Source organism: Acomys minous (assembly GCF_964271855.1).
Source record: "Acomys minous genome assembly, chromosome: 4".
In the NCBI taxonomy this organism is placed as follows: domain Eukaryota; kingdom Metazoa; phylum Chordata; class Mammalia; order Rodentia; family Muridae; genus Acomys; species Acomys minous.
In genome coordinates, this window is record NC_140486.1 from 30293169 (window position 1) to 30318086 (window position 24918).

Below are 24918 nucleotides of genomic sequence, written 5' to 3' on the forward strand. Positions count from 1 at the left end.
TCAGAATGATCTATATGCACGTATGAAATTGTCAAAGAACACATTTAAATAAAAGTTACTTGAAAATGAGGGAAAGAAAGAGTACTGAACCAATGACACTTCCCAAATATTCTGCAGTGAACTCTACCGGAGAGGCACTCCGTCTTTCATGGGAGGGGTATGTAACCACAGATAGCAGCACCCAGGACCCAATTTCTGGAAGCCAGACTTCTTGTGGGACAATTGCTCGCAGTTCCACACCAGTGCACCAGATGAACTAACTCAGTTGCTGTTTTGAAGCATAAGAGCCTGTCTGCGGGACCTCTGGCCTCATTTAACTATTTCTCAGGTTCTTCCCCGCTCCTGTGGCCCAGCTGGTCAGGAGACCCATCTCAGGGTAAGGCATCCTCTGGGATGTGGCAGGGAAGTTTCCTTTACTGAGTTCTTGGAACTGTATCTGAGTTCTCCCAAGGATTTTGCAGACTCATTCATCTTAAAAACAGAGTAAGTTTAGAGGTTCAGATATTCTTAATGCTACAGCTGAAGAAAACAAAAATGTCTGGGCAGTGTGTGTGGCCCAGATGGATGCCTTAGGTTTACCACTGGATTATCTGTAAAACAAAAACAAAAACAAAAAATACCGCTGGCAGTCACTATGCCAGACTTGGGGGGTTGGGGTGGGGGCAAATGCAAATCTGTCATCTGTCCATGTCAGTGTTGTATGGTTGTTCACTTAGATCAGAATGTGGTTTTTATTTTATCTTATTTTATTTTAAGTTACTTTGTCCTAAAAAGATTTGAACAGTAGTTCAGTCAAAATTGCCTCTCAATTCCACTCCTTTACATTAGTGATTATCTGTTCCTGCAAGGATGCTGCATGAATTATTAGGCCTGCAAACATTCCACCTATCCTGAAAAGATTGCAGCTTCAGAAACTCCCTTCCAGAAGGCGAGGCAAGTTTCTATTGTTCCTGTCAGCCTGGTCTCCCTGGGACTCTAGAGTCAAGCCTGCTTTGGCAGAAAGAGCAGTAGGCAAGATTTCCATCAGAATTACAGTGAGTCTATCGTGAATTCATAGTGGAATTCTTTAAGATTAAATTCATAGTTTCTATTTATAGCAATCTAAGTACCAGGGAAGTACTGACAACCAGGAAACCAACAAAGGCCTGCTGCATTATTTATTAGATTGTGTCTTCACTCCTAGCGGGGCTCAATATACCCAAGTAGAAAAATCCAAAAGGAGGTTCCAGTGGGCGTGTGGGAAAATTGGAATTTCTGCTGGTGCAGAGTATGGACAAAAGGCTCCTCCCGCATTTTCTGGTAGGTGCCTCTGGAACAAGCAGGACTCCATAGCAACGGAGAACGAGGTCCCTATGGAAACATGAAAAAATTCACTGCCTGTGGCAGGAGGGGGCACAATGGGTAGTTACATTGGGGGACATACCATCTCACTGTGGTCTCTGGCTGGCCTAAAGTGACCGTCTCACTTTTATCTCCACTCAAAAGGGTGTTCTCGAGAGTTTAAAGGACAGCAGATTTTGGGGGGGGGGGGGGGTGGAGGGAATGCTTGACAAGATTGTAACTGCGATTTAAACAAGCCTGCAAGACGCAGACAAACTCAAGAGCAGGAAGGTCTGGCCGCCTTGCACTTCGAAGAGAGGTCTTCCTGTTCTCCTTCAGTTCTTGCCTACCAACCGGGGAAGGCCTCCTCTCCCTTAAACAACACTCTGCTAAATGCTGTGTCTTTAGAGCCCCAAGCAAGAGCTCTCAGTAGCAATTCACAATCTAAAAAAATCGGGGTTCAAAAATCTTCATTAAAAAAAAAAACCTCAAGTCCCAGAAACCCCAGGTGAAAAGTGAAAGGTGTCGCTCACTGTCACAAAGTGAGTGGGAGGTGAGATAGCATCTCAGCCAGCTCTTTCCCAGTTAGTCTCTCTCCTAGTACAACCCTTCTTAGGTTGATAATGTGACAGAACGAGAATGCTGGCCATACTGTCTTCATCCACTTGGCAAAAGCACAGACAATGGTAGCCTGAGTTAGCTCAGCAAACACTCTGGCTTTCCCAGAAGCACCTAGCTTGTCCTGGAGACAAGAGCTAGTATAGTAGATGCTGTGACTGTCAGGTACGTGGCAGAGACGGTGCCACGCAGAGCCTGTAACAGGTGTTTTAGGAAACATGGTTAATTGGGACAACAGACACCTCTCCATAAGATCAAAAATTCTCTTAGGATGCCAGATAATTTCAGGGACTGAAAATATGGAGCGCACTGGCCACCCACTGTAACCCTAAGCCACCCATCGACAACTTGTGCTTCCTCACATCCCAGACTCAGCCTCACACTCTTTCTAAATACCATGTTTCAGACAGCTGCTTCCAAGAGATGGACCTGCTCTCCCAAAGAGGGACATTTTTGTTAATTCCAGTCTAATAGAACTTAGTATCCCAGGACAAAGGAAGAGGCTGCGGTCTGGGGAGAGAATGATGTGTCACATGACAAATAACCTCATGTGGCTCTCCGAAGTACAATATGTCTGTGTCTTGGAAGGAAACGAATGTGGATTAAATAAGCTACAGGTGTTTATAACCCTTGACCCTGGTATTTCAGTTTAAAGCCCATTGCCTATTTTATTTAATTTCATATGAAACTTGGTTTTATTTTTTTCCATTAAAAATATGAACTCTTTTTTTTTTCACTTAGCAGCTTCTAAACACAAAAAAATTTATTTAGGGTCTATAAAGGAAACTGATTCACCATAAACATATACATCTAGAAAGTACCATATGCTTTAAATATATATATATATATATACAAACATACACATACATATATACACACACATATATTGATTCTTTTGCTTTCTCTTTTGCTTTTCATCTTCAGAGTTATTTTCTCAAACAAACCCCAACAGCAGTTCTAGCTCCCTGACTTGCCTACAGCCAGTTCAGTTTTACATAAAGTTGGCCAAGTTAAAATCAGCTGTGAATATTTATTCACTGCTCTGGTAATCAATTGTCACACTCCTCTCTGCTAGGAACAGGAAATCATATAGAGAACAGTGTGTGGGAGTTCAGGCTTTTTATTTACGGTTCCCAGGTTCTCTCAACAAGTGCCAAAGACAAGAGGGCACATCCATGGGAACTGGTCCTCTGGAGCTGGCCCGCAGGCTACAAGGGGGTAGAAGCCAGATCTCAGACCTTTTCCTTCTGAATTCCTTGCAAGCCTAAGAGCCCCGCATTAGAGCTTTAACTCAAGTTAACACTGGACATCCACATAAGGAGGATGGGATAACAGCCTTTAAGTTATCCGAGAGACACAGTCCTCAGAGGGGTCTCTCTGCCTTTGCAGCAGCTCCCAGCAGGGGAATGTTAGGCATCTGGAAGCACAGAAAATGGGAAGCGAACTGGGAAGAGAGCCCTGGCCATTTTCTTTGTCTATTCATGATTCCGCTGCAGGCTGAGGGGCTTACAATGATCTGTGTTCTGTCATCAGCCAAAACGAAGCCAAGGACAACATCTGAGCGATGTATGTCTGAATCTACCAGTTCCTTTCCACTGAGAGGTAGCTATCAATGCCCCACTTGTGAGCTTAGTCCCACGTAACTAAAACCATGGGCAATCTCCAGTTTATTAAAGGTCAGATTTCAAAGAAGTGATTTGAGATCAGCTGGGTGTAGAAACAAGCGTATTTTCCTAGAATTATAATGCAGATAATGGTTAGGGCCTTAGTATACTTCAAGGTTTCTTTAATCCAAAAATGTTCCTGAAAGAGCTAAGGTACTCCAGGTATCACAACACTGGAATGTTCCTCATGAGTTATGCACCTGTATTTCTGTTGGACCAAGAGCTGCCCTCACCTCACTGCAACGGGATCACAGATCACCCTCTCCTCGGTGTTCAAGGTAGAGACCATGGGGAAAAGACAAGAGACTTTCCTGAGTACCCATCACCAGAGGAGCATCAAAAAGACAAGGCGTTGGGAGAGGAGGTCCTATGGAATGTTGAGGCACGCAGACAATGTGTAGCCATTAAACTGATGAGATTAAAGGACTTGAGAGGCCTAATGCTTCATGTCTTAGTAATACTCTCTCTGTAAAAAAAAATTTCTTATCTCTTCTTTTTCCCAACCAGACTCTCAGAAAAGGCTTGTGCTCACACTAGTACCTCCTCTGTTTTGGCTCTTTGTACCCGATAACATTCGTCTGTCTTCTAGAAGCCTGGCAGTGCAACAGTGTCTTATATAGACCACAGGCTTCGGCACAGTCCTGAACCTTCATGAGACATAACCCACAACACATAAATCTGTGCCCAGCCCAGCCCTACTCCCATCTCAGTCAGAGAGGGTCTCCTCGCTGTGCCCCAAGCCCAAGAAGAACACGATGTTATTCTCCAGGGACCCTTCCCCTTAGCTGGAAGAATAAAGTGTACTTCAGCATCTACTGCTGCCTCCATTGGCAGTAAACATGGACAAAGAGCCACACCGTGAGAGGCCTTTTGTGAGAACACTTACAAAGGCTAAACTCCAGACTCTGCCCCGCCCCCTCATGAATATGAAATTAAGAAGTTTCTGGGTCTTTCTGAATTTTCTGAACTTCCAAAGAGTGAAACAGGAGGAGCACCAGCCGAGGCCTCCTCACTAGCCCTCTCTGAAAGGTCCACTCCACCCCCAACCCCCACCCCAGGTACACCTGTGTACCCACCCACAGGCAGCCGCTCAGCTGATACAGACAGATCCATCACATCCGTTATATATGTAAATAATATCTACAAAGTTCTTGGCTTTCAGAAACCTTTTCAAAGACCAACTTCAAAGAAGAGAATGTTTCGGTCACTTTAAAAAGAAATGAACATAAAATTAACGGAAGCTAATTTGTAAATTGAATGAAGTGACTTTGTTTTCAAAAGCACAATTGTCTGTCTGCTCCTTTGCTGTCTCTGAGGGCGGGCAGCCATAAAGCTGCAAAGCTGCTCTTGAGAGATACAGAGATACAGGTAACTCTCTCCATTTAGCAGCTATCCTGCTAATCACTCCCTTTGCTTGGGTGAATCTCACTCCACGTTCAGAATCTATACAGGACCATTCCTCACCGCCAACCACCACCTCATCTCAAAATGCCTACGATCATGTCTGTCTCATGGGAGGGTGAGGACAGCAATGCCGTATATGCCTGGTGCAGAATAAATGCTTGGCGGAGATAACTAGCACTCTGCTGCTGTTCTGAGGATACTAAAAACTTCTTAGGGCAAGCTCCAGGAGGGAAAGAAGTGTAGCTCCCTCCGATAAGCAAGCAACCACAGAGCCCCCGCCCCTGGACTTTATACCACAGACAAACAAGCAGTGCCTGGTAACTTTAACCCTCTTTGTTCTGAACCTTCCTTACTAAACCTGAGGAAGAAATGATTTGGAAAAAGCAAGCAGACCAACCAAAAACAATGAGTTCTTTTACATGGAAAAGTCGACTACAAAGCGTCCTTTTCTGTTGTTGTTTTTGGTTTGTTTGTTTGTTTGTTTCTGTTTGTTTTGTTTTGTTGGTTTTTCAAGACAGGGTTTCTCAGTGTAGCCTTGGCTGTCCTGGACTCGCTTTGTAGACCAGGCTGGCCTCAAACTCACAAGTTCTGCCTGTGACTCCCCTGCCTCTGACTCCTGAGTGCTGGGATTAAAATGTCCTTTTAAGACTGTCAGTGTAGCTCAGTTGACAGAGTGCTAGCCTAGCATCCTTGAAGCCCTGGTCTTGATACTCAACACTCTATAAGCCACGTAAATTGAACGTGGTAGCACAGGCCTGTGATACCAGCATTCAGGGGGTAAAGTCAGGAGGATCAGAAGTTCAAAGTCATCTTATGCCTCGTGGCAAGTTCGAGGCTAGCCTGGGATTTCTGAGACCATTTCTCCTGTAGGAGATTTTTTTTTCAGTCACCTAGAAGAAATTTGATTGTATAATTGCAGAAGAAAACATCCTATTCTGCCTTCCAGGTAACTTGATAGTCAATAATTAGCCTGAACTAAGGGCCAATCCCAGTTTCTTCTCCTTTCTATAACTGGAAATAGTTAAAAATGATGATGATGCTACCTGCCTGGCAGCAATACCTGCTGGGAAAGGATCCTGAAAGCAGAGCGGAGAACTATATGCTCTCCCTGCTGTCTCCACGGTGGTACCTAGCTAACCCAGAAGGATAGAGGATAGACCCCTTATTGAAAGGCATCCTCCATCACATTCAAGAGAGAAGTGAGCTCTTTTCAGGGGGGGATTCAGCAATGAAATAAGACATCACAGCTGCTAAATGCAAACTGCCGTAAAACCAAACCAAACCAAATAAACAAGGAAAAACCAAATAGCTCCCAGTGAGCTGATTAAATATATTAACATATCTCAGGGGCTGGGAGGCTTGTTTTCTGCCTATAGGGAAAGCTGGTGGGCTAAGAAAACATAGAGAAAGAATTTTAGAAGCAATTGCTAAAAGTGTCATCCATACAAGATGGGAAACACATTATACAAGTCTAGTGGAAGAAGGTTGATATTTTGCCAACATACTTCCAGGCAAGAGGAACTAGTAGATTCACAGCTGCAGCTATGAAACACTGAGCTGCACTCTCTGGCCTTGCTTCGGTCCATACTGTACACACAGGCTGGCCTATCGGATCTTATTTCTTGCATACAGGCTTTCCATAGGAGAGGGATGGCCAGTGACAACACCAGAGCAACTACAAGCTCTGTGTGGACCGATAGCATGCTGGCTTTATTCTGGGAACAGAGGTACTCTGGGAGATGAACTTTTATTTCGCCTGTTTTAATTGTTATCTGGGAGGCTTACTGTCTCTGTCTGCTAACCCAGGTCCAGTCCTGGAAGCTTCTAGCCTTCAAACGATCTAACCTAAGCCTAGAATGTTTTCAGCCTCTGAGACTTACTGGTTAATAAGCTCACCCTTTCTTGATCTTACTGAGCTCTGATCTGGCTGGTTCAACTCAGCTGTTCTGGTTCAAACCCCTCTCCCAGCTGACTTATTCAATCTGGCTTTTCTTTCGGCCCCTGAATTGCTCTCCTTGGCTTCAAACTCACTCCAGCAATCTGCTCTAATCTTTTGTCTCCTTCTCATTCTCTGGCTTGTCTGTCTTCACCTGTGTCTAGTTTGTTCTCTCGTTCACCCTCTCTCCTTAAAACTCTCCCGATAAAACTGCCTCCTCTCTCTTTCTGCATCACACCTTAAGTAGCTTTCCTTTCCTCTCTGTTCTGAGTATCCAATTCTGTCCAATCTTCTCTGATGCATGACTTTCTTTTTCTGCCACTCGGTTAGATGCCACTTTCAAACATAGATACTTCCTGCTACAAAATAACTTTGCCTTGGTTTTGGGATTAAAGGCATGTACCACTCCACCTGGTCCTAAGCTTTTCTTTACCTGATGCTTGCTCTACACCAGGCTGGCCTTGAACTCAGATCTTCTTGCCTCTGTCTCCTGGATTAAAGGTGTGTTTGTGTTCCAGCCAGATCACACAGACCAAGAAGGTCTTTGGATGTGATCTCTTGCCAGAGTAGGCATGCTGTGAATTAACATTCCTCTACAGTACTCTCTCAGTGTGGGTTGCCAATATTGTTTGTTAGGCTGAAGTCTAGCTAAGGGTATCAACATTTTAAAATGATCTCACCCACGTCCCTGGAAGATGGCCAGCCCAGCCAGGGAGGCCCTACCCCAACACTGTACTCCGAGTCAGTCTGTTTCCTGACAGCTTCTCATCAGCGGAGACCTCAGAGATCAGTTCCTGATTATTCTGTTTGATTACAAACATGTAATTTTTCTTATCCACCATCCTCATTAATCAAAGACATGCAAATTAAAAACAAAACTTGTCACAGGAGATGAGCTAACATGCATTCTCACTTCCTGACTTTGTGCCTATAAACTGGAAACCAAGCCTCTAGATGTGCACACCTCTGGCCTACCAATTTGTCTCCTAGGAATTTAGCCTTAACTGGTTTAGGAAGTGAACAACTATTTAACCACAAGGGCATCCCGTGGAGCAGTTCATAACAGAAACAACTTAGAGATAGTGAACATGTTCATACTACTTTAATTTGGAAATATCTACAGTACAAAGATGCTGCTGTTCTCAGAGGACGTGTACTGGCTGTAGGAGCCATGCACTATGTATTTTGGTTTCCTTTTTGTTAATTCCGCATTGTTTTTTCTTTCTTTGTTTTCTGTGAATGTTTGTCAGCAGATACAGTGGGAGTTCTGAACCAAAGTTGAGAAGCTGCAAGTGTCTGTAGTGAGATGGTCAGGCACAGATTTAATGCCCCACCCTGGCACTCTGAGCCAAGAAGGAGCCTCACAAACATACAAATGGTGGATCTGAGGCCCCTAGTTGAGTGGTTGGTGTCAACTCAGACCCATCAGACATCCCATTGCCTCCAGATCACATCAGAACCCTGCCTCTGCCCTCCCCAAGGTCAGTGCCTCACCTCAGAAGTGAGGGCTGCCATTGCGCAAAGAGCCACAATGAGTGAATTAAAAAGGTTTTCACAATCTCCCTTTTAAGTGCCTTTTAGGCAAAATAATAAGACACTTTTCCACCGCAACAGCATCCCATGAGATCTAGAGTCTTCTGAAGTATGTTAATAAACTCTAGGCTTCTCTCACGGTGCCTCAGAATCCAGGGGGAATACGCTGCAGGGAAGTGCGAATAAAGATGCACTTGTACTTTGTGCCCTGGACCCATCTCTTCATCTTTCTGTGACCATAAAAAAAAAAAAAAGCATGCTGCCCTCAGAAGTTAGCTGCAGCAGGAAAGCAATGCTTCTGTTCCCTTCTGTGACCTCAACCCAGTGACCCCTAACCAATTTCCAGCTGAAAATGACAGTTGACATGGCCACATCCGGCCTTGCATCATCTTCCACACAGCTGTTTTCTCCTCAAGCAATGCTCGTCTGGAGAGTTTTCATAGGGCTTGGGGGCAAAGCCAATGCTTTCTACAGAGCCCAACAGTCAGGAGCAAAGAGGGACGTTCCAATTGCCCCGTCTCCGAGCCCCACCCCACCCCCGACACACAGCTGCCACTCCCAGGTGCAGACCAGCACCAGACATGCAAAAACAACACAAAGGGTGAACACCTTACTTACGGACACACATGTCCCGGCTTTCATAAAATCCGGGGCAGCACTGGGATTTCCGCCTGTACATGGTTTTCTCCCCATGGCGATAGGCTGTCCGGTAGCTGATTCTATATGAAGTAAAAAGATTGTGCTAATGAGCTCTGATAAGCTGACAGGGGACAATTTCTACTTTAATAAAAATAGCTATCAGACACAATAAAGTAAAGTGGTCAACAAGAAAAATCACAGAACATAGGTTCGACCACAAAAAGCACATTGCAGACACTGTTTTAGGAACTGAGGGGTAGCAGCAGCCAAACAGTATAAAGGCTTTCTTTTCAATGAACTTTTAAGTCTAGTAAGAGATGACAGATCTGGTAAATTTTGTTTAATAAAGAAACCTATTAAAAAAGATAGCTAGATCATAAAGTGACAGGTACCACATTCACTCCATAATTCACGATACTATAACCATTTAGCTAAGAGAATTAAGCTATCAGAGCGCCCATTATTACAAGCACTAATATTTTTGGCTCTGTGTTCTTATGGATCACAAATAGCCTATCTTATTTAAAGGTTAAATTTCAACATAAACTGAGTCAGATGTCCCACTAGAAACAGACACTGAGAAAGGCATGGGTTTCTAGGTATCGGGTGAAGGCCACAGGGGAAAATGTCTCCAATTTGTGCTGGCCAACTACTCCGGAGCATGGGCCTGCCCTGGAGTATGGGTGATGAACCCAGGGTCACTTCGTGCAAGAAAATGAATTTTCCTTCTTTCAGCAGATACTATTTGCAAAGAGATTCTTCTCTGGGGTGGGACTCTGTGCCCATTTTCCCTCCTCTTTACTGGAATTTTTCTCTGGCTTGAGCCCATGCAGGTCCTATGCATGTTCATTGGACCCCAGAGTTTTTAGTGGACCTTTTCCTTTTTTTGTTTGTTTGTTTGTTTTAAGAAAGAAAAATAGCATGAAGTTGGGTATATGGGGCCTGAGATGAATTGGAGGATGAGAAATATGATAAAAAATATGCTATATAAAGTTCTCAAATAATAAATAAACTTTAAAAAGAGTGTCTCTCCCAGCCATCCTCTATGCAGAAAGTGGATAATGTTTTTCTATGCATAGGAAGGACAGAAGGACAGTGGATGTGCCACTTGTAGTTAGACTGTTAGTCACAGAGGTCATGGACTGTGTTAGCCTTTTGTGGTGCCCTGGGCTTGAGATCAAAGCCATGAGCAACTGATCTCTGGGTATGCGAATGTACTTTCTCAGGCAGTTACTATCTCTGACTGTGTCCGATCCCGTCTCCACACGGTCCAGCTCATGAACATACCCATGCTTTCATACCTGTGCCGTGTGCATTTGAACCAGTTCAGGATGTCAGTGCAGCTGGTGTAGTAAATCTGATCAAAGGGATGTGGGTACGACTCCTGCACAGTCACGGAGTAGCTGGAAAGAAAAGGAAAAGCCAGGAGTCAGCATTCCTCTACTTCCGGTTTTACAGGAGTAATACGATCCCCACATAAAAACAAAAATAAAAACAAAAACAAAACACAGAGGCTAAATGATCTTCATGTGCACCCCTACACTGATCCCCACACCCCATTGGCAGTACTAGGGATTGAATTTGTGCCTTGAACCTATATGCTCAGCTCCCACACTGACTTTTAATAGAGAATATTCATTCTGTATCATATAGGTTTTCATTGAACTAGCAAACCCAAAGACAAATATTAGCAATAACATAAAAGACAAGGTCTACATTACACATTTCGATGGAAATCCTTTCCCTGTTCATGCTACAAATACTCCCAAACTTCAAACCATATCACTGTGTCTTTCTGTACTTGCTTCACTGCTCTCATCCCAGGATTCCGTGCACAATAAAGACCTTTCATAAAAAGTTCTTACGGTAAGTCGGCAGGCAAACCAGGTTAATAAGCAGAGACACAATCCCGCTATTCAGAACGAACCACATTTCGCTGATTATTTAGGAAAATCAGCACAATTGGAACACTTGGCTTTCATGTGCTGGCCCAACTTCCCAGGCAGTGGAGGAATATACGCTACACGAAAATGAAGGCTACAGTAAGTCTTTAAATTCAGCCACAAATCTATAAATAGGCTGAGCTAATCAGCCTGAAACAATCCTGACACTGCCTTGCTACCTTCTAAATGCTCTGTTCTCCACTATACTCCACCAGCGCCTTCTTGGTAGGGTAAAAACATGGGATCCCTCAGCCTGAGAAAGTCAGCTACAAAGAACACCTGACGCTCAGTTCTGTGCTTCCTAACTTGAAATCCTTTTGCATGCTCCAGCATATAATTTCTGCCTGAAAAAAAAAACTCAGGAAGATTTTCCTTTTCTAAAGGTTTGTCCCTTTTGCTTTAAGGCTCCATTAAAATCCACACAAAACCAAAGTGGGCCAGCATCGCTGACTCACTCGCAGGGAAGACAACAGTCTAAGTTCATTATCACAAATTAGCAACACAAGAATGGACAAGAGGAAGAAGTCTAACTTCTAACCTGAAGTTCTACCATGAAGAATTATGCTTAGATAGAGGTAGACCTGGTTGGAAATCTGCGCAGTGGTGACCTCACAAACAGGAGGTCTGAAACTGGCCTTGATGATTGTTCTATACCTATGTGTCAATGGGAGGCATGTGGGGTAGTCATACTGTTTGCATTTTTAAAAATATATTTCATTCTTTGTCGTGCTGCAATGTGGTACCTAGGAGCATTTAAGGAACGTCAAGAAATATTAAGCCCTCTGAGAAGATCACCGGCTTAGAGGAAGGCAAGATTGTAATCCTGAGAAAGCACGTGACCTTCATCAGGCAATCTCACTGCCCCAGGTCTTGATTATCACATTTTAAACAGATAATCAGAGCTGGCATAGTGATGCCTTCCTACAATCTTGAATGTTCTCGTAGGTGGCTATTCTATATAATCGGAGAGGCCCTGCTACTTCCCAAAGGCAGAGGTTCAGGTGCAAGTCCCTGTTGGCTTGAGGTGACTCATTTTGTGCAAAGCAAGAGAGAACCCTCTGCTAAAATATCAGTGTGCTTGGAATGGCATGCCACATCAAGCTGCTAGTCTTTCCTTCAGCCCCTAGCAGCATCTTGAGGTTGACACAAGTGCAAATGCTGAGCCTTCTTGCCAGTCTTTCTGCCCTCCTAGACAGCTGCTTGTAAATAATTGAATCTTGAAGCTGTGTTACTATGTCTCTATTCCATCACTCTGGACACAGATCTATACCATGGCTATGGACCTGCATCACCTACAGGAAAAATAGAGCCACTTCCCACGTGTGCTTTGGAATAAAAACAAAAAACAAAAACAAAAACCCAAAAAACCAAAACCAAAAACAAAACCCTTGCTCTATCAAGCTCTACAGTATAAATCTTGTTAAACTAAGTTGGTTTATTGGAACTAGACATGACATGGGGTTCCCAGACAATTGCAAAGGGCATGCTACAAAAATCAGTTCTGAACACATTAAAGAGCAAAAATGTTCGTTTGTGCACATGTAGGTACATGTGTGTTTGTGTTGTAGTACATGTGTGTGTATGTATGTGTGTGTGAATGTATATGAGTAAGGAGCAGCTAACCTAGGGGCTCGATTCTCAGGCTCCATCTGCCTTGGCTCAGAGAGCTCTAAATAGGATAGGCTGGCTTGCCAACGAGCCTGAGAGATGCTCCTGTCTCTGCCTCCCCAGCATTGGGCTTACAAGTGTAAACAAGAGTTCCTAGAGGAAGCTACATATATGGGCCGGCTGACTGATTAAAGTCTTGCTGACTGTAGAAAGGTTGGAAGGCTGCAGTTCTAAAACCTAATTACAATTTTTCATGGGCTATCCACCAGCCCCATAAAAAAGCCCTTCCTTACTCATCTTGGTCAGACCTAAGATCCGGATAAACACATAAAAACCCTTTGGAATTTAGTAGCTTAACAAACTCCACTCTCTCCCAGTAGAAGAGCTGAGAATGCTCTCTGTAGCACCCGACGTCTGTAGTTGAGGTTCCTCCACCCAGCTGTGCTAACCTGCATCTCTCTGATATTTCTACCATATGCATTTTTAAAGGCCCTGATTTGTGACTTACTTTATTGTTACAATAAAAAAAAAAATTTCCTGAAACTGCCTAGCCCTTGGAACAATGAAACTTGGGAATCTAAATCTGTGTTCCTGGCCCACTTGGCTGATTTGGCTGCAGGGGAAACTCTTATTTCCTTTGAGGTGAAAGCTCTGCTTGTGTGGTGGCAACACACGCGTGACCGCCATGCTGTGCTTTTACACGGGTGCTAGAGTCAGACTCAGGTCTGGCTTTTGCTGTGCAGGCAGCCCTTTACTGACTGGCCTCTCTCTATCTCTTCCTCTTCCAGTTTTAAAGGAATCCTTAAGCACACACTATGACATCTGAAAAGCAACGAGAATGAGAGAATTCTGTAACAACTGCATTCCCAATAGGTAGCACGTTGATGTCTTTTGTGGTCTTTGGGTTTTAGATCGAGGGTTTTGAATTTTCTTCCATCATCATCATCACACAACGTATTCATTTCTGAAACCTGAGAGCATGTTGTTTTTCCCACGGTCACAGACTGTCTTCATCAGTGACTATGGCTAAGTCACTTAGCATCTGCCCTTAGACAATTAGGCTATCACTTCTCCTTTGGCCCGCTAGCTGGAAGCTGTGTATAGACTTCAGGAAGGACTGTGTCTGCAAAATGGACCACATCTCCCAACACCCCTCTTCATCAGCGTGTCTAGGTAAGTGTCTGACTACTGTCTGAACCATGTTAGCAGCCCGGCTATCAGTCCAGGCCACTACACTGACCAGGAGCTGCTCCAGAGAGGCCTAAAATGTAAAGAAGACCGAGTCTTCATTGTCTAGTGTATTAGTATACTTACATCTACTATACCTCGCATCACAGGTAGCATGCGCTTCTGATGCTGGTGACCCAGGCACGATTCAGAACTAACAAGTCACATCAGGCCTTGACAAGCCCTTCCCCTTTTCAGATTGTCCCATCTCAGAGGCCACCATGGAACGCTTCAAACCTCAAACCCAACCGGTGAGCAGAGAGCCCCTCTGCTAAAGAAATTCTGCCCCTCTGCTATCTGTGGCTTGTTTGTTTCATCTCCTCAAGCACACAGAAACACATCATCATGCTTTTTTTTTTTTTTTTTTTTACCTATTAAACATTGCAGGGGAGAAACCCCAGCAGGAATTAACTTAAGGTCACAGAACAGGAGGGGGGGGGGCGAGCCATCATCACTTGGGCACATTCCAAAGTGGTTAATTACATTTTATCTGCCTGAATTATCGTGTTCCTTTAATCAGATATGGTAATAATCATCATTTCTTCTCTCGGCTCACTTCAGGACTGCTGATTCAATTACTGCCACTTCTCTATTACTAATTGAGGGCTTGTGGGAGAGGAGCCACTTTTCCTCTTTCATGCCATCTTGATAAGAGTCTAGAGGAAAAAGCTGGAGCTCAGGAAGCACAGGAATGGGAGGGAGCTGGGGATTTCAGAGTTACTTGCTTTCCAAAAGGATGCTGTGCAGGAGTTCTTCACTCACAGGCTTCCCCGTGTGGATTTTTTTTTTCAGGATTTAATTTCCTCTCCTTCAGTTTTTTGTGGACAGTGTTTCTAAAGTCATGGTTGCTGCAGTAAAACAAGGAGTGGAGCTATCTAAAAGTAGTTGTTCAGAGATCAGTGGGGACGTGGCTAGCAGGGCCTGACAAAGCTCCAAGGTGAAGGTATACACACATACACCAGGGAGGCTTGTTAAAATGCTGATGTTGACACGGTAGGTCTGGTGGAGCCCAAGAGCACTTCTTCCATGCACATCTTCTCCAAGGTCACACTGCGAAGCTGGGCTCTATTTCCTGGCTCTAGACCTCAAGGTATAAGTGTCATTCACTGTAATAAAGAGTCTATCTTGAGCCCTACTCAAGCCCTGCTACCACGAACAGGACTTTGGAACTAGTCTTATAACATTAAAAAAAAAGAAATATATATATATATATATATATATATATATATATATATATATATATAGAGAGAGAGAGAGAGAGAGAGAGAGAGAGAGAGAGAGAGAGAGAGAAAGAGAGAGAGAGAGAGAGAGAGAGAGAGAGAGAGAGAGAGAGAGAGATCATATGGAGGTCAGAGGATAGATTATGGAAATCAGTTTTAGCTTTTTGCCATGTGGACCCTAGGGATTGAACCTGGGTCTTCAGGCATGCCAGCAAGTGCCTTAATCCACTAAGTCATCTCAAAGGCCCTTTGTTTGATCATTTTAATTGATCTTGCTACGTGATTTGTTTTTATTAAAACATTTTTTGAAACTACCTTTTCTAGGAATTATCAGCTTAAAAGAAAATATTTATCAACAGAGAGGTTGTAGCTACTGACCCTTCTTTCTGGTAGCATACAGAAAAACATTGTCTTTCCCTCTTTTTTGTTTTTTGTTTTTTTCGAGACAGGGTTTCTCTGTGTAGCCTTGGCTGTCCTGGATCCACTTTGTAGACCAGGCTGGCCTCGAACTCACAGCGATCCACCTGCCTCTGCCTCCCAAGTGCTGGAATTAAAGGCGTGCGCCACCACCGCCTGGCTGTCTTTCCCTCTTAATGATTATTTCAGGATGGACTCCAGATTCTACTAGGCATAGAGATTGTGCTCTGGCCTGTCTCTCTTGTTGTGCATGCCCGTATCCATATTTGGCCATCTCATTTGTTATCAGGTGAGACCACTTTTCAATAACCATCTATTGAATACATGCCATAAGCAAGATCCCAGACAGCAGGAATTCTCCCCGGTGAGCTAGATAAGGCAGTGGGTGTTGAGCTTTGCTCAAATGTGAGTAAGGAGCCAAATCAAGCCTGCTCTTCCAAATGGGTGATAGCTAGAATATTCCACATTCCTTTTGGTCATCCACTCAGCAACTTCATAGCTCATCCTGCTGAGCATCCCAGTGCTAAATTCCCAGCCACTCCCAGGCACGTGTTTCTGCCTGGCTTCTAAGCCCAACACTGTCGAACCACACTAACCCATGTGCTCTTCACTTAACTCCCTTCTGCTGTTTTTTCCACATGGGCAATGATGCACATTGCAAGCTCTAAGTTCTGGTGGACCAACTTCACATCACATTGATCCATGGATTTGTACCTCCCAGCATCACACAAGTATAGTTTTTCCTGCCACCTAAAGCCACCAACCACTAAAAAGGTTAACTGCCAGTCAGTCCCTTCTGTTTCTACACTTGGATACTATGTGCATTCACACACATAATCACATTCCTGCATTCCAGACTCATTCCTACTAATTTCACAAATATTTACTGCACACTTCCATCCTGAAATGTCTCAGGGAAAATGCCATAAAGATGATAAAGGTAATTAGTAGGTGGCTTTTCTATATGATACGGTTATTGCCATAAATCCATACAAACTTACATTACCTATTTTCTCTATAGGATAAAGTTTCTCGGCATGTAACTTCATTAATTGATAAAGTAATCATGTTTTTGTCACCCTGGCTTGTTGCCTATGCTGGCAACAGAGATGGCAGCAAGCTCTGGTCCCAAAACCTAATGCTAGAAGGAAGATACCTGAATGTCCCTAGCATCATACCATTGGTGTGCCAGGCTTTGTGCCTCTATCAGAGGACTGTAAACTAGTGGAATGTGCACTCTATTTGTTAATCATGGTCCTGAAGGTGACACAAATATACTGGTGTGACTGTGCTATAGCCAGTATGGATGAACACCATAGTCTGAGTACAGAACACTCTCCACTTGGTGAACCTTTTACATGAAATGTTATTTTGGTATAAAGAGCCAAGGGCAGCTCCTCGGAGCAGTGCAGTCTGCAGCTGCTGACACCATGCCAGCACAGGGCTGGCTTGGGCTGCTTTTCTGTTTCAGAGGGAACCAGAGGATCCCTAGAGATGAACTACTTGTTTGTGCCTTTTGCGTATTTCCTACTGTGAATTGTCCACATCTGGATTCTCCACAAAACCTAGGATGCTCCCTTCTCCAATGCCCCACTGACCATTCTGAGTGCAATTCTGGGTGATCTGCAAGACAGTGGCTTCAAGCTCTCTTCTATCTGTAGAAACTCCCCATTCCCCATAAACACACACACACACACACATGCACACGCACACGCACATACACACACTGCTATCCTCATGTCTTCCAGAGCACCCGAGGGGACACTACCTCCACACGGCCTTCCCTGTTCATCAAAAAAAATCAGGCCTCGTTTTTCTGGTTAATGCTGCTTTGCATTCAACCCAAGGCAAGTGCTCTATGAGTTGCAGGCCTGCCCCACATTAACCCCACTCCCATTTTGAGACAAGGTCTTGCTAAGTTACCAAGGCTGTCTTTTAACTGAATCTGTAGTGATGGCAGACCTCGCTTGAACCCACACTCCTCGTTGTTCACCCGTGAGTAGCTGGGATTGCCAAATGGGGACACGCCAGGGGCTCAGGCCACCCTTCCCAAGCTGCCCACGGCACAATTTCATCCCATATAGTTCCATGTTTTAGTTTTAGTATAGCATGCTGCTTCCTGCTGCCCACTTAACACTCTCAAGCCCAGGTTCAGGTGCCACGTTTGGATAAGGGCTTACAAACCTCCACTCAAACTCTAGTTGTATTACAATGTGTCCCTCCATCTTACAACTGCACCGGTGTTAGAACCAGATGTTTTCAAAAAAGAAAAAAAAATGCATTCCAAGGCTTGTAACACGACTCAGTTTATTAAATTGGTTTTCTCGCAGGAAAGTTGTTTCAACGTGTCTCCTCCGCATCAGGCCTGTGGTAACATGGAAAAGACTGCCCTGGCTACGTTCGGAACAGTTACCTTTCCCAGTGGCTGCACACATTGGGGTCTTCCAGGTTCAGGGAGGATGCTGTCATCATCCAGTGGCACAACAGTGAGCAGACGAGGCCCAGGCATGAGTTTGAAGAAACAACCATTTTCTTTGGAGAGCAATCTGCAGGAAGAGAAACAATGAGGTAGCATTTATAAAAAAAAATAATCACCAAACAGAATTGTTCCCAGGAAGCTGAGGATTCGTTACCACTTGCCATTGGAGTTGCCACATATAAGCCACTGATTGAAATAGCTGGGTCACCAGATATCTCATGGAGAAAGAGAGAGAGAGAGAGAGAGAGAGAGAGAGAGAGAGAGAGAGAGAGAGAGGTTTCTCATGATGTGTAGGGTGCCAGCCATTTTAGAAATGACTAAAACGTACAGATCATCATTAGCTGCCACCATGACAAATGGTCTATGCCAGCTGACGTTAAGACAAGCACAGATTCTCCTGTGAGGACTATTTCCTTCTGCACAATGAAGGACAACAGAGGAATCTGGTCTCATCCATCCCCAAGAATGCATGGTGAAGCAGAAGTTCCTTTGAGTATAGAGAAAGGCAGGTCAGGCTCAGGCTGAGATTCATATAGCAATTTTTTCCACATGCATAGAGTGCCGCCCAATCGTAGGCATAGCAGAAATACAGATGATACCCCAAAAATGCACAGCCAGCACCCCTTCCTGCCCATTGAGATGCTTAGTGACATGACACAAGTTTCTTCATGTAGTGCTTCAGTTTTGCCATCTTTCAAATAAAAATCAAATCAACTATCTTACAGTAGTTTCTAAAAGCACAGACACCTGGGAAAAAGTGTAAAGCTGTTTAGACATCAGTGTTGAAGAACTGAAACATGAGACTATCGTGGCAACATGTTAGGAAGCCCGGGAATCATCAAAAGCTGGCAGGAGGCAGGAAGAGAGGATAGAAGTTCTAAGAAAGGGGTCCAGAGGTGAGGGAGGACTGGGTGTGTTTAGGGAGCTCAGTTAATTCATGTAGGAGAAAGACAACAGCTGGAGCCTGTGAATATATCACAGTGGTTTTTGTAAGCTACTTTATGTAAAGGAAGAGGTTTTGACCAAGCACAGCAATGAGATACCCATCATATCCAAAGAAAGTCATGGCAAATGGCTAACTGGTACCTAGTAGCACATCAAAACACAAGCTGACCTCCAGACTCTCCCAGCATCACAAATGCCTGTGGCAGTGGCCATACTGGGATCCCAAATCTTCTCACCTCATCGATTCCTAAACTTCTCCAGCTCACGGGCTTCTCTTTCCCAGCTTCGTATTTCCATACAACCCGGCCATTTTGTCCACATGTTCTCTTGAGGCATTCTTTTGATGTTCTCTCTTGCCCCGGCCTATGTCTGCTCTTGCTGTCTTCTCTCTCTCTCTCTCTCTCTCTCTCTCTCTCTCTCTCTCTCTCTCTCTCTCTCCACCTCTCTCTTCTTACCATGTGGTGCAATCTGCTGACCATGTTTAGTCTACTACTTTCTCTGCTTGCTCTGAACTCTACCAGATGCCTCTGACTGTGCTCGCCGTCATATCAAAATAAAAAAAATCTTCCCCTTGACCATACCTTAGAGCTGCCATGTCCTCAGTTTATACACTATTGATATGATGTGTGCAGGAAAAGCCACACTATCTATATCTGTCAAGGAGAGGGCAGATAGACCATCAGGAGCAAACAGGAAAGCAACATTGGTTGCCAGGGACCTGAGTGACTCTGGAAATGTGTTATCAGATGGCGTTAGGATTTAGTGGCAGAAGTATCTTGGCAGGTTGGGGCCAAGGTGTGCCACTAAGGGATCACACCACGCAACAGATCTCAGGTAAGAGGTTTATTGGGGAGGAGGACGGTGAAAGGTCACCCCAGAGTGGGGACATGAAGGAGAGACAGACAGACAGACAGACAGACAGACAGACAGACAGACAGACAGAGAGAGGCATGATTTCAGGAGGGACATTTTAAAGGGTTCGGGTGTCACATAGGAAAATACACAACTTGTAGAGACAGTGGAAAAGCACTTCCTGTCAGTGGCGGGTAATGACATGTCTGGTACCTGCAAACACAGTCCCTGAAGGGAAGGCTATTGAAGTGCCTGATTTCTAACAGATGGAATCTACATGGCCTGGTCACTGAATGCAGGAAAAAAATAGAGGAAGAAGACTGGGGATTTGCCCCTTAGGGAAACTGGCCAGCCTATCACTGAGTCTAGCTTGGATATTTTAAGATTGAGGCTACTACTAGATATTCAAGCAAACCCATCACTCAACTCTTACCAACACCCTACTATGTGCAGAGACTGCACGAAACATGAGGGTTGTGCGTTCACCAGTCATAATGATATGCAACAGGAAATCACATGCACTCCTTTCCTTGTTGGAACTCAACACAAAAGGCTTCATCAGCACACTGGGCCATCAACACATGGTGGAAATGGACACAGAACTGGAAATAGCTGGCCTATTTGCAGATTACAAGGAAAATAAGCATTGTCTTGCCTGTGGAAAACTAGCAACAATGAGCCAATTTGTCTGACCAAAGCAGTTGTTTTCTGGGTGAGAGCTGGCATCCGGAGAAGTTATACTAACTTTTTGTACCACAAAAACATGGTTTGAAAGATCACATAATTTTGTTGCTGTTGTTTGTCTTTAGTTTGTTTTCTTTTCCTGGGGGTTTTATTTGCTAGGTAAGTGTTCTGCCCCTAAGATACATGAAGCTCGTGAAGGCTTTCCACTTGCAACTTTCTAGCCTTAGCCTCCCACGTAGTCAAAATTACAGACTTGAGACCTCAGGGCTGATAATGGTACTTTTAAATAAATAAACATCAGCAATAATAGACAATAACAGAAAAAGAGACTTAAAGACTAAGGTAGGATAGAACTCTCAGATTCAGGAGGAGAGATCAAATGAGCAAATATTAAATTCTTCAAGCTCAAGACTGGCTGCAGGGACATACATTGTAAATGCCCCATAACATGCTATCTATCTATCTCCAACTCCATAAAAGAGAAATCAACAGGGAAAGTATTTAAGGATGAAAGAAAACGTCATGAATTTGCAGGATAATTAAAACACAGTGTAAGTCATTAAGAGAGGCTGTGAAGCCTTTTAAAAAGGGTAGTCATTAAATAATTCCAACATTTGAAGCACAATTAGTTGGCTAAACTATGACTCATGAAGGGATGAAAATTAACGATACTTCTCAACAGTCTCACGTTGTGAAGATGTGGGCTGTGCACCTTAGAATCTGGGAAGCTCTGCTATGAAGAACAGGGCTATAAAACAGCTCATGATGAGCCACATTTGTCTCAGCTACAGTATGCTACACACACTACTGAGGTCTGGATGCCAATGACTTCATCCTCATAGTGACTTGCCCAGGAAGCCCGGGGGGTCTGATTATCCCCACTTTACAGCTGAAGACATGTCCCATGGGGTTAGTACCTACCTATCCCACCAAAAAAAGAAAACCTTAAGTTTATTTGGCTGTAACAAGTACGCAGAGAGAATCTCTCTCTTCCCATGGCTTCTCTTTGTGGAGGAATAAGTGTGCCCCTTCAATGAAGTGTGAAATATACACACTTGCTTTCATTTTTCCCTCAAAGACAAAATGAGGGCTGGTTAGCAGTAATCTGCCAATTACCCCAGTTTGGAAAGTTTATCTCCCAAGCCACCATTGCAAATCAAACCATAGTTTGCCAATTAGAAATGTTTAGTCTGTAAAGTTAGAAATTGCTGCATGCTAACCAAACTGCCAAGAAAAAGAAAAACTTTGTGTATTCTCTTTTAACATAAAACTTGTGTCATGAATTGTCCGGTTTCTTCCTTTGCACTTGAAGCAAACACTCTTTGGGAGGGGCTCGCCATCAAAGCAGAATGTGGTGGGCTCACCCTTGCTTTGGTCTTTTTGTCTGAGCTATTTTGTTGTTGTTGTTGTTGTTGTTGTTGTTATTGTTGATTATTTGCTTGTAGGTAGGGATGAGTGCATGTATGAGCCCAAGATGTGTGTATGTGTGTGTGTGTGTGTGTGTGTGTGTGTGTGTGTGTGTGTGTGCGCGCGCGCGCGTGTGTCTACAGGTCAACCTCAAGTGTCCTTCCTTATGAGACTTCAGCCTTGTTTTTAATAGACAGTATCTCACTAGAATTCAGCTAGCCTGTCTTCTGTATTTTATTCATTTTCTTCTATGAGTGTGGGGATAGGTGTAAACACCTTTTTCCTTTCTGTCCATTTTGAAGGAGCAAAAGTTCAATACATTTTCTCCTTATTTTTTCTATTTTGTGTCTTATACTAAAATTTTCTAATATTTTCTCTTTCAAAATTGAAAAAAATGCATTTTTAAAAAGCATTATTTTCATTGAAAATGGCAACAAAGTGGCGAGTTGTCTCATTAAAATGGATATTTTGGATCTATTTAAAACTCTGAATTGGGTACTAAGTTACAGTCACTCACTTAGTCTTCATTTTCAAATAATGTTCTTTAGGATACCATTTAACAAAATTTTAAATGTAGAAGAAAAAAATCCATTTGCATGAGCCCCCTAGTGTCAAACTTGATTGCATCCCAGATCATTCACTTAATTATTCTGGAAAAATCAAAACAGAAAATCAGTACAGCTGATTAGCATTGCTAACAGACTGCTATTAGGATGAGAAAGGACCTGCAGAATTAACTCTTGCTGTGGGGGTACTTAGCTTGTTCAGACACGGAAGTCCCCCCACGCCCCCCCCCCGTAAATAATCAGGGTGAATAAAATCCACACACTAAGTAAGTGTGGGTTCTAATAATAGGAAGTGTTTCTTTATCTGTGTGTTAAGGAGAAATAAGTAATGGGGCGTTGACTTACTAATTTATTTTTGTAACAACAGAAGAATAAATGATTCTAGATAACCCTTTCTGGCTCTGAAATCCATTACCACTGTAGCATCATTGGGTTTTCACCTGGAAATAACTTGGGTGCTCTCACAGCAAGCTTCTTATCTATTCCTAAACTAACTTCTTAATTAATTATGGCCATTTTCTCACTGTCAGTTTCTTTCTCCCCTCTGGATACTAAGAACTACCCATTTCACTTGGCCTCTCTACTGTTGTTAGTTGTCGTGTGGCTTGGATGGAGAGGTGCTGTGTCTCTCGTGACCCGTGAGCTCGTGCAGAGAGTAGTAATGGGGCTTCTTCAGCCTGCTGATACCAAGCAAGGGATGCCTACTGGTTGTCCTGAGAACAAGTACAGATGAGGACCTGCATGGAAATGCAACTGTGTGGACGAAAAGGACTATGGAAGGCACTAGGGTCATTTGTTCTAGTCCCACCATCCAAGGTTAGTCAATATAAATTAAAGGAAAGGGTTGGTTTGCCTCATAGTTTCAGCGGCTTCGGTTCATAACTGACTAGGCACGTTACCCTTGGCATTGTTACATCATGGCTGGAGCACATGGCAGAGGCTGTTCACTTCAGGGAGAGGATGAGGCTCCCACATCCCTCTCCAGGACACATCCCAGTAGCTAGGCCCCATCCCTTACCGGTTCTGTCACTTCTTAGTGGTGTTACATTTAGGAATAAGGCTTTAAGACAGGGGCCTTTGAGGAACACTTATGATCTAAACAAAGCTAGTTATGCTAACAGCACATTCTGTTGCCCAAGCCTGACTACTCTTTTAAGTTCTATGTTTGTTACGTCTTTGTGGGGGGGCTTTTTTTGGGGGCAGGGGTTTATTTGTATTACTAACTAAAATCAAATCCTATAACGTAAGCCAAATATTCTCAATAAAATTAATGAGTTCTGTGGTAGTCACACAGAATACTTAGAATGCTTATGAGAAAAGTATCAATATTAACACAAGGAAACCATCATTATCAAACCCTATTTTATAAACATAATTCAGTAACACGTCCCCTTCAGTCCCTATGTATTAGTACAAGGAAAGTAATCATGGTTTCAGTATTTTTTTTTTTTTAGAGACTTTAAGTAAAAGAGGACAAGGCACTGATGACACCAGGCCTGTATCGTACAACCCACACGGAAAAATGCCACAAACTGAACAGCACGGCCTGATGCAGGCTGTGGTTGGGACAGAAATAGCTGTTATGGGAACTGAGGGCTACAGCTCCATTTACTTAACCAGCCAGCCCCACAATTAGGGAACGCTTCGGAGAAGATCCTGGAGACCTGCCAATCATCAACCTTAGGAAACCTTCCACAGTGTTCCTAGGGATCCCTCACTCACAACACATGGGGAGAAATTCATTAGCAATATTCATTTCAGACCCATATGCAGGAAAATATGGGAACTTTTGTGACCTGCAAGGAAGTCATAGCCTCTGTCCTTAGACCCTCAAATGTATTAAAGAGGAAAGTGATAAGAAATATATGGTTATTTGCCAAACAAATCAATTTAGAAGTAGCTTCCCAGACTTTAAAAGGAATGAAAATCAATGTAGGCTGTGAAGGTTCAGGAGAGAGGTCAAACTAAACATTGGCTTTAGTAAGGAAAGAAACTAGGATCCCTTGGGTTGTACCTCACACCGTCTCACTGAGTCTGGGTGGGTCTGTTACATCCATTAGGGAAACACTGAGAGGAAATGTCTCCCATGGAAGTCAGACAATTAAGACGGAGCAGACCCGGGACTGAACCACACATGACCTGTTGTTAGCATCACACCTGATAAAAGGAGCCTTTGGATGAGTGAAAAGCCCAGGAGGGGTCACAGGGCAAAGAGACAGGTGTGCACCAATCCTTGGGGTGGGAAACAGAAGGTTTTGTGATGAAGGGATTTGTAGAAAGCTAGGAAGGGGCCAGTGCTCGGGGTGAGCAGTCTAGAGTCTCAGGATTACCAGTTCCTGTCATTCTGTTTTGGTCTAACCCACGTGAATTCTATGAGCAGGAACATTCATCAAAGAATGAGGTGTTTGGGAAATAGATAGAGAGTGTGGTTAAACCTGACCAAGGGAGCAAATCTT

At 43.7% G+C, this 24918-nt stretch overlaps 1 protein-coding gene across 4 annotated transcripts in view; it reads right to left on the minus strand.

Annotated features, from left to right (window-relative positions):
• The window catches only part of MEGF10 (multiple EGF like domains 10), a 148595-nt gene that overhangs the window by 85841 nt on the left and 37836 nt on the right, over positions 1-24918 (minus strand). For all 4 annotated transcript variants that reach the window (XM_084779269.1, XM_084779271.1, XM_084779270.1 and 1 more), the window contains exons 2-4: positions 17943-18075; positions 10416-10517; positions 9094-9194 (exon numbers count right to left, since the gene is read on the minus strand). In XM_084779269.1, coding sequence (XP_084635395.1) covers positions 9094-9194; positions 10416-10517; positions 17943-18058 — 319 coding nt within the window. In that variant the 5' untranslated portion in view covers positions 18059-18075. The remainder of the gene's footprint in view (positions 1-9093; positions 9195-10415; positions 10518-17942; positions 18076-24918) is intronic.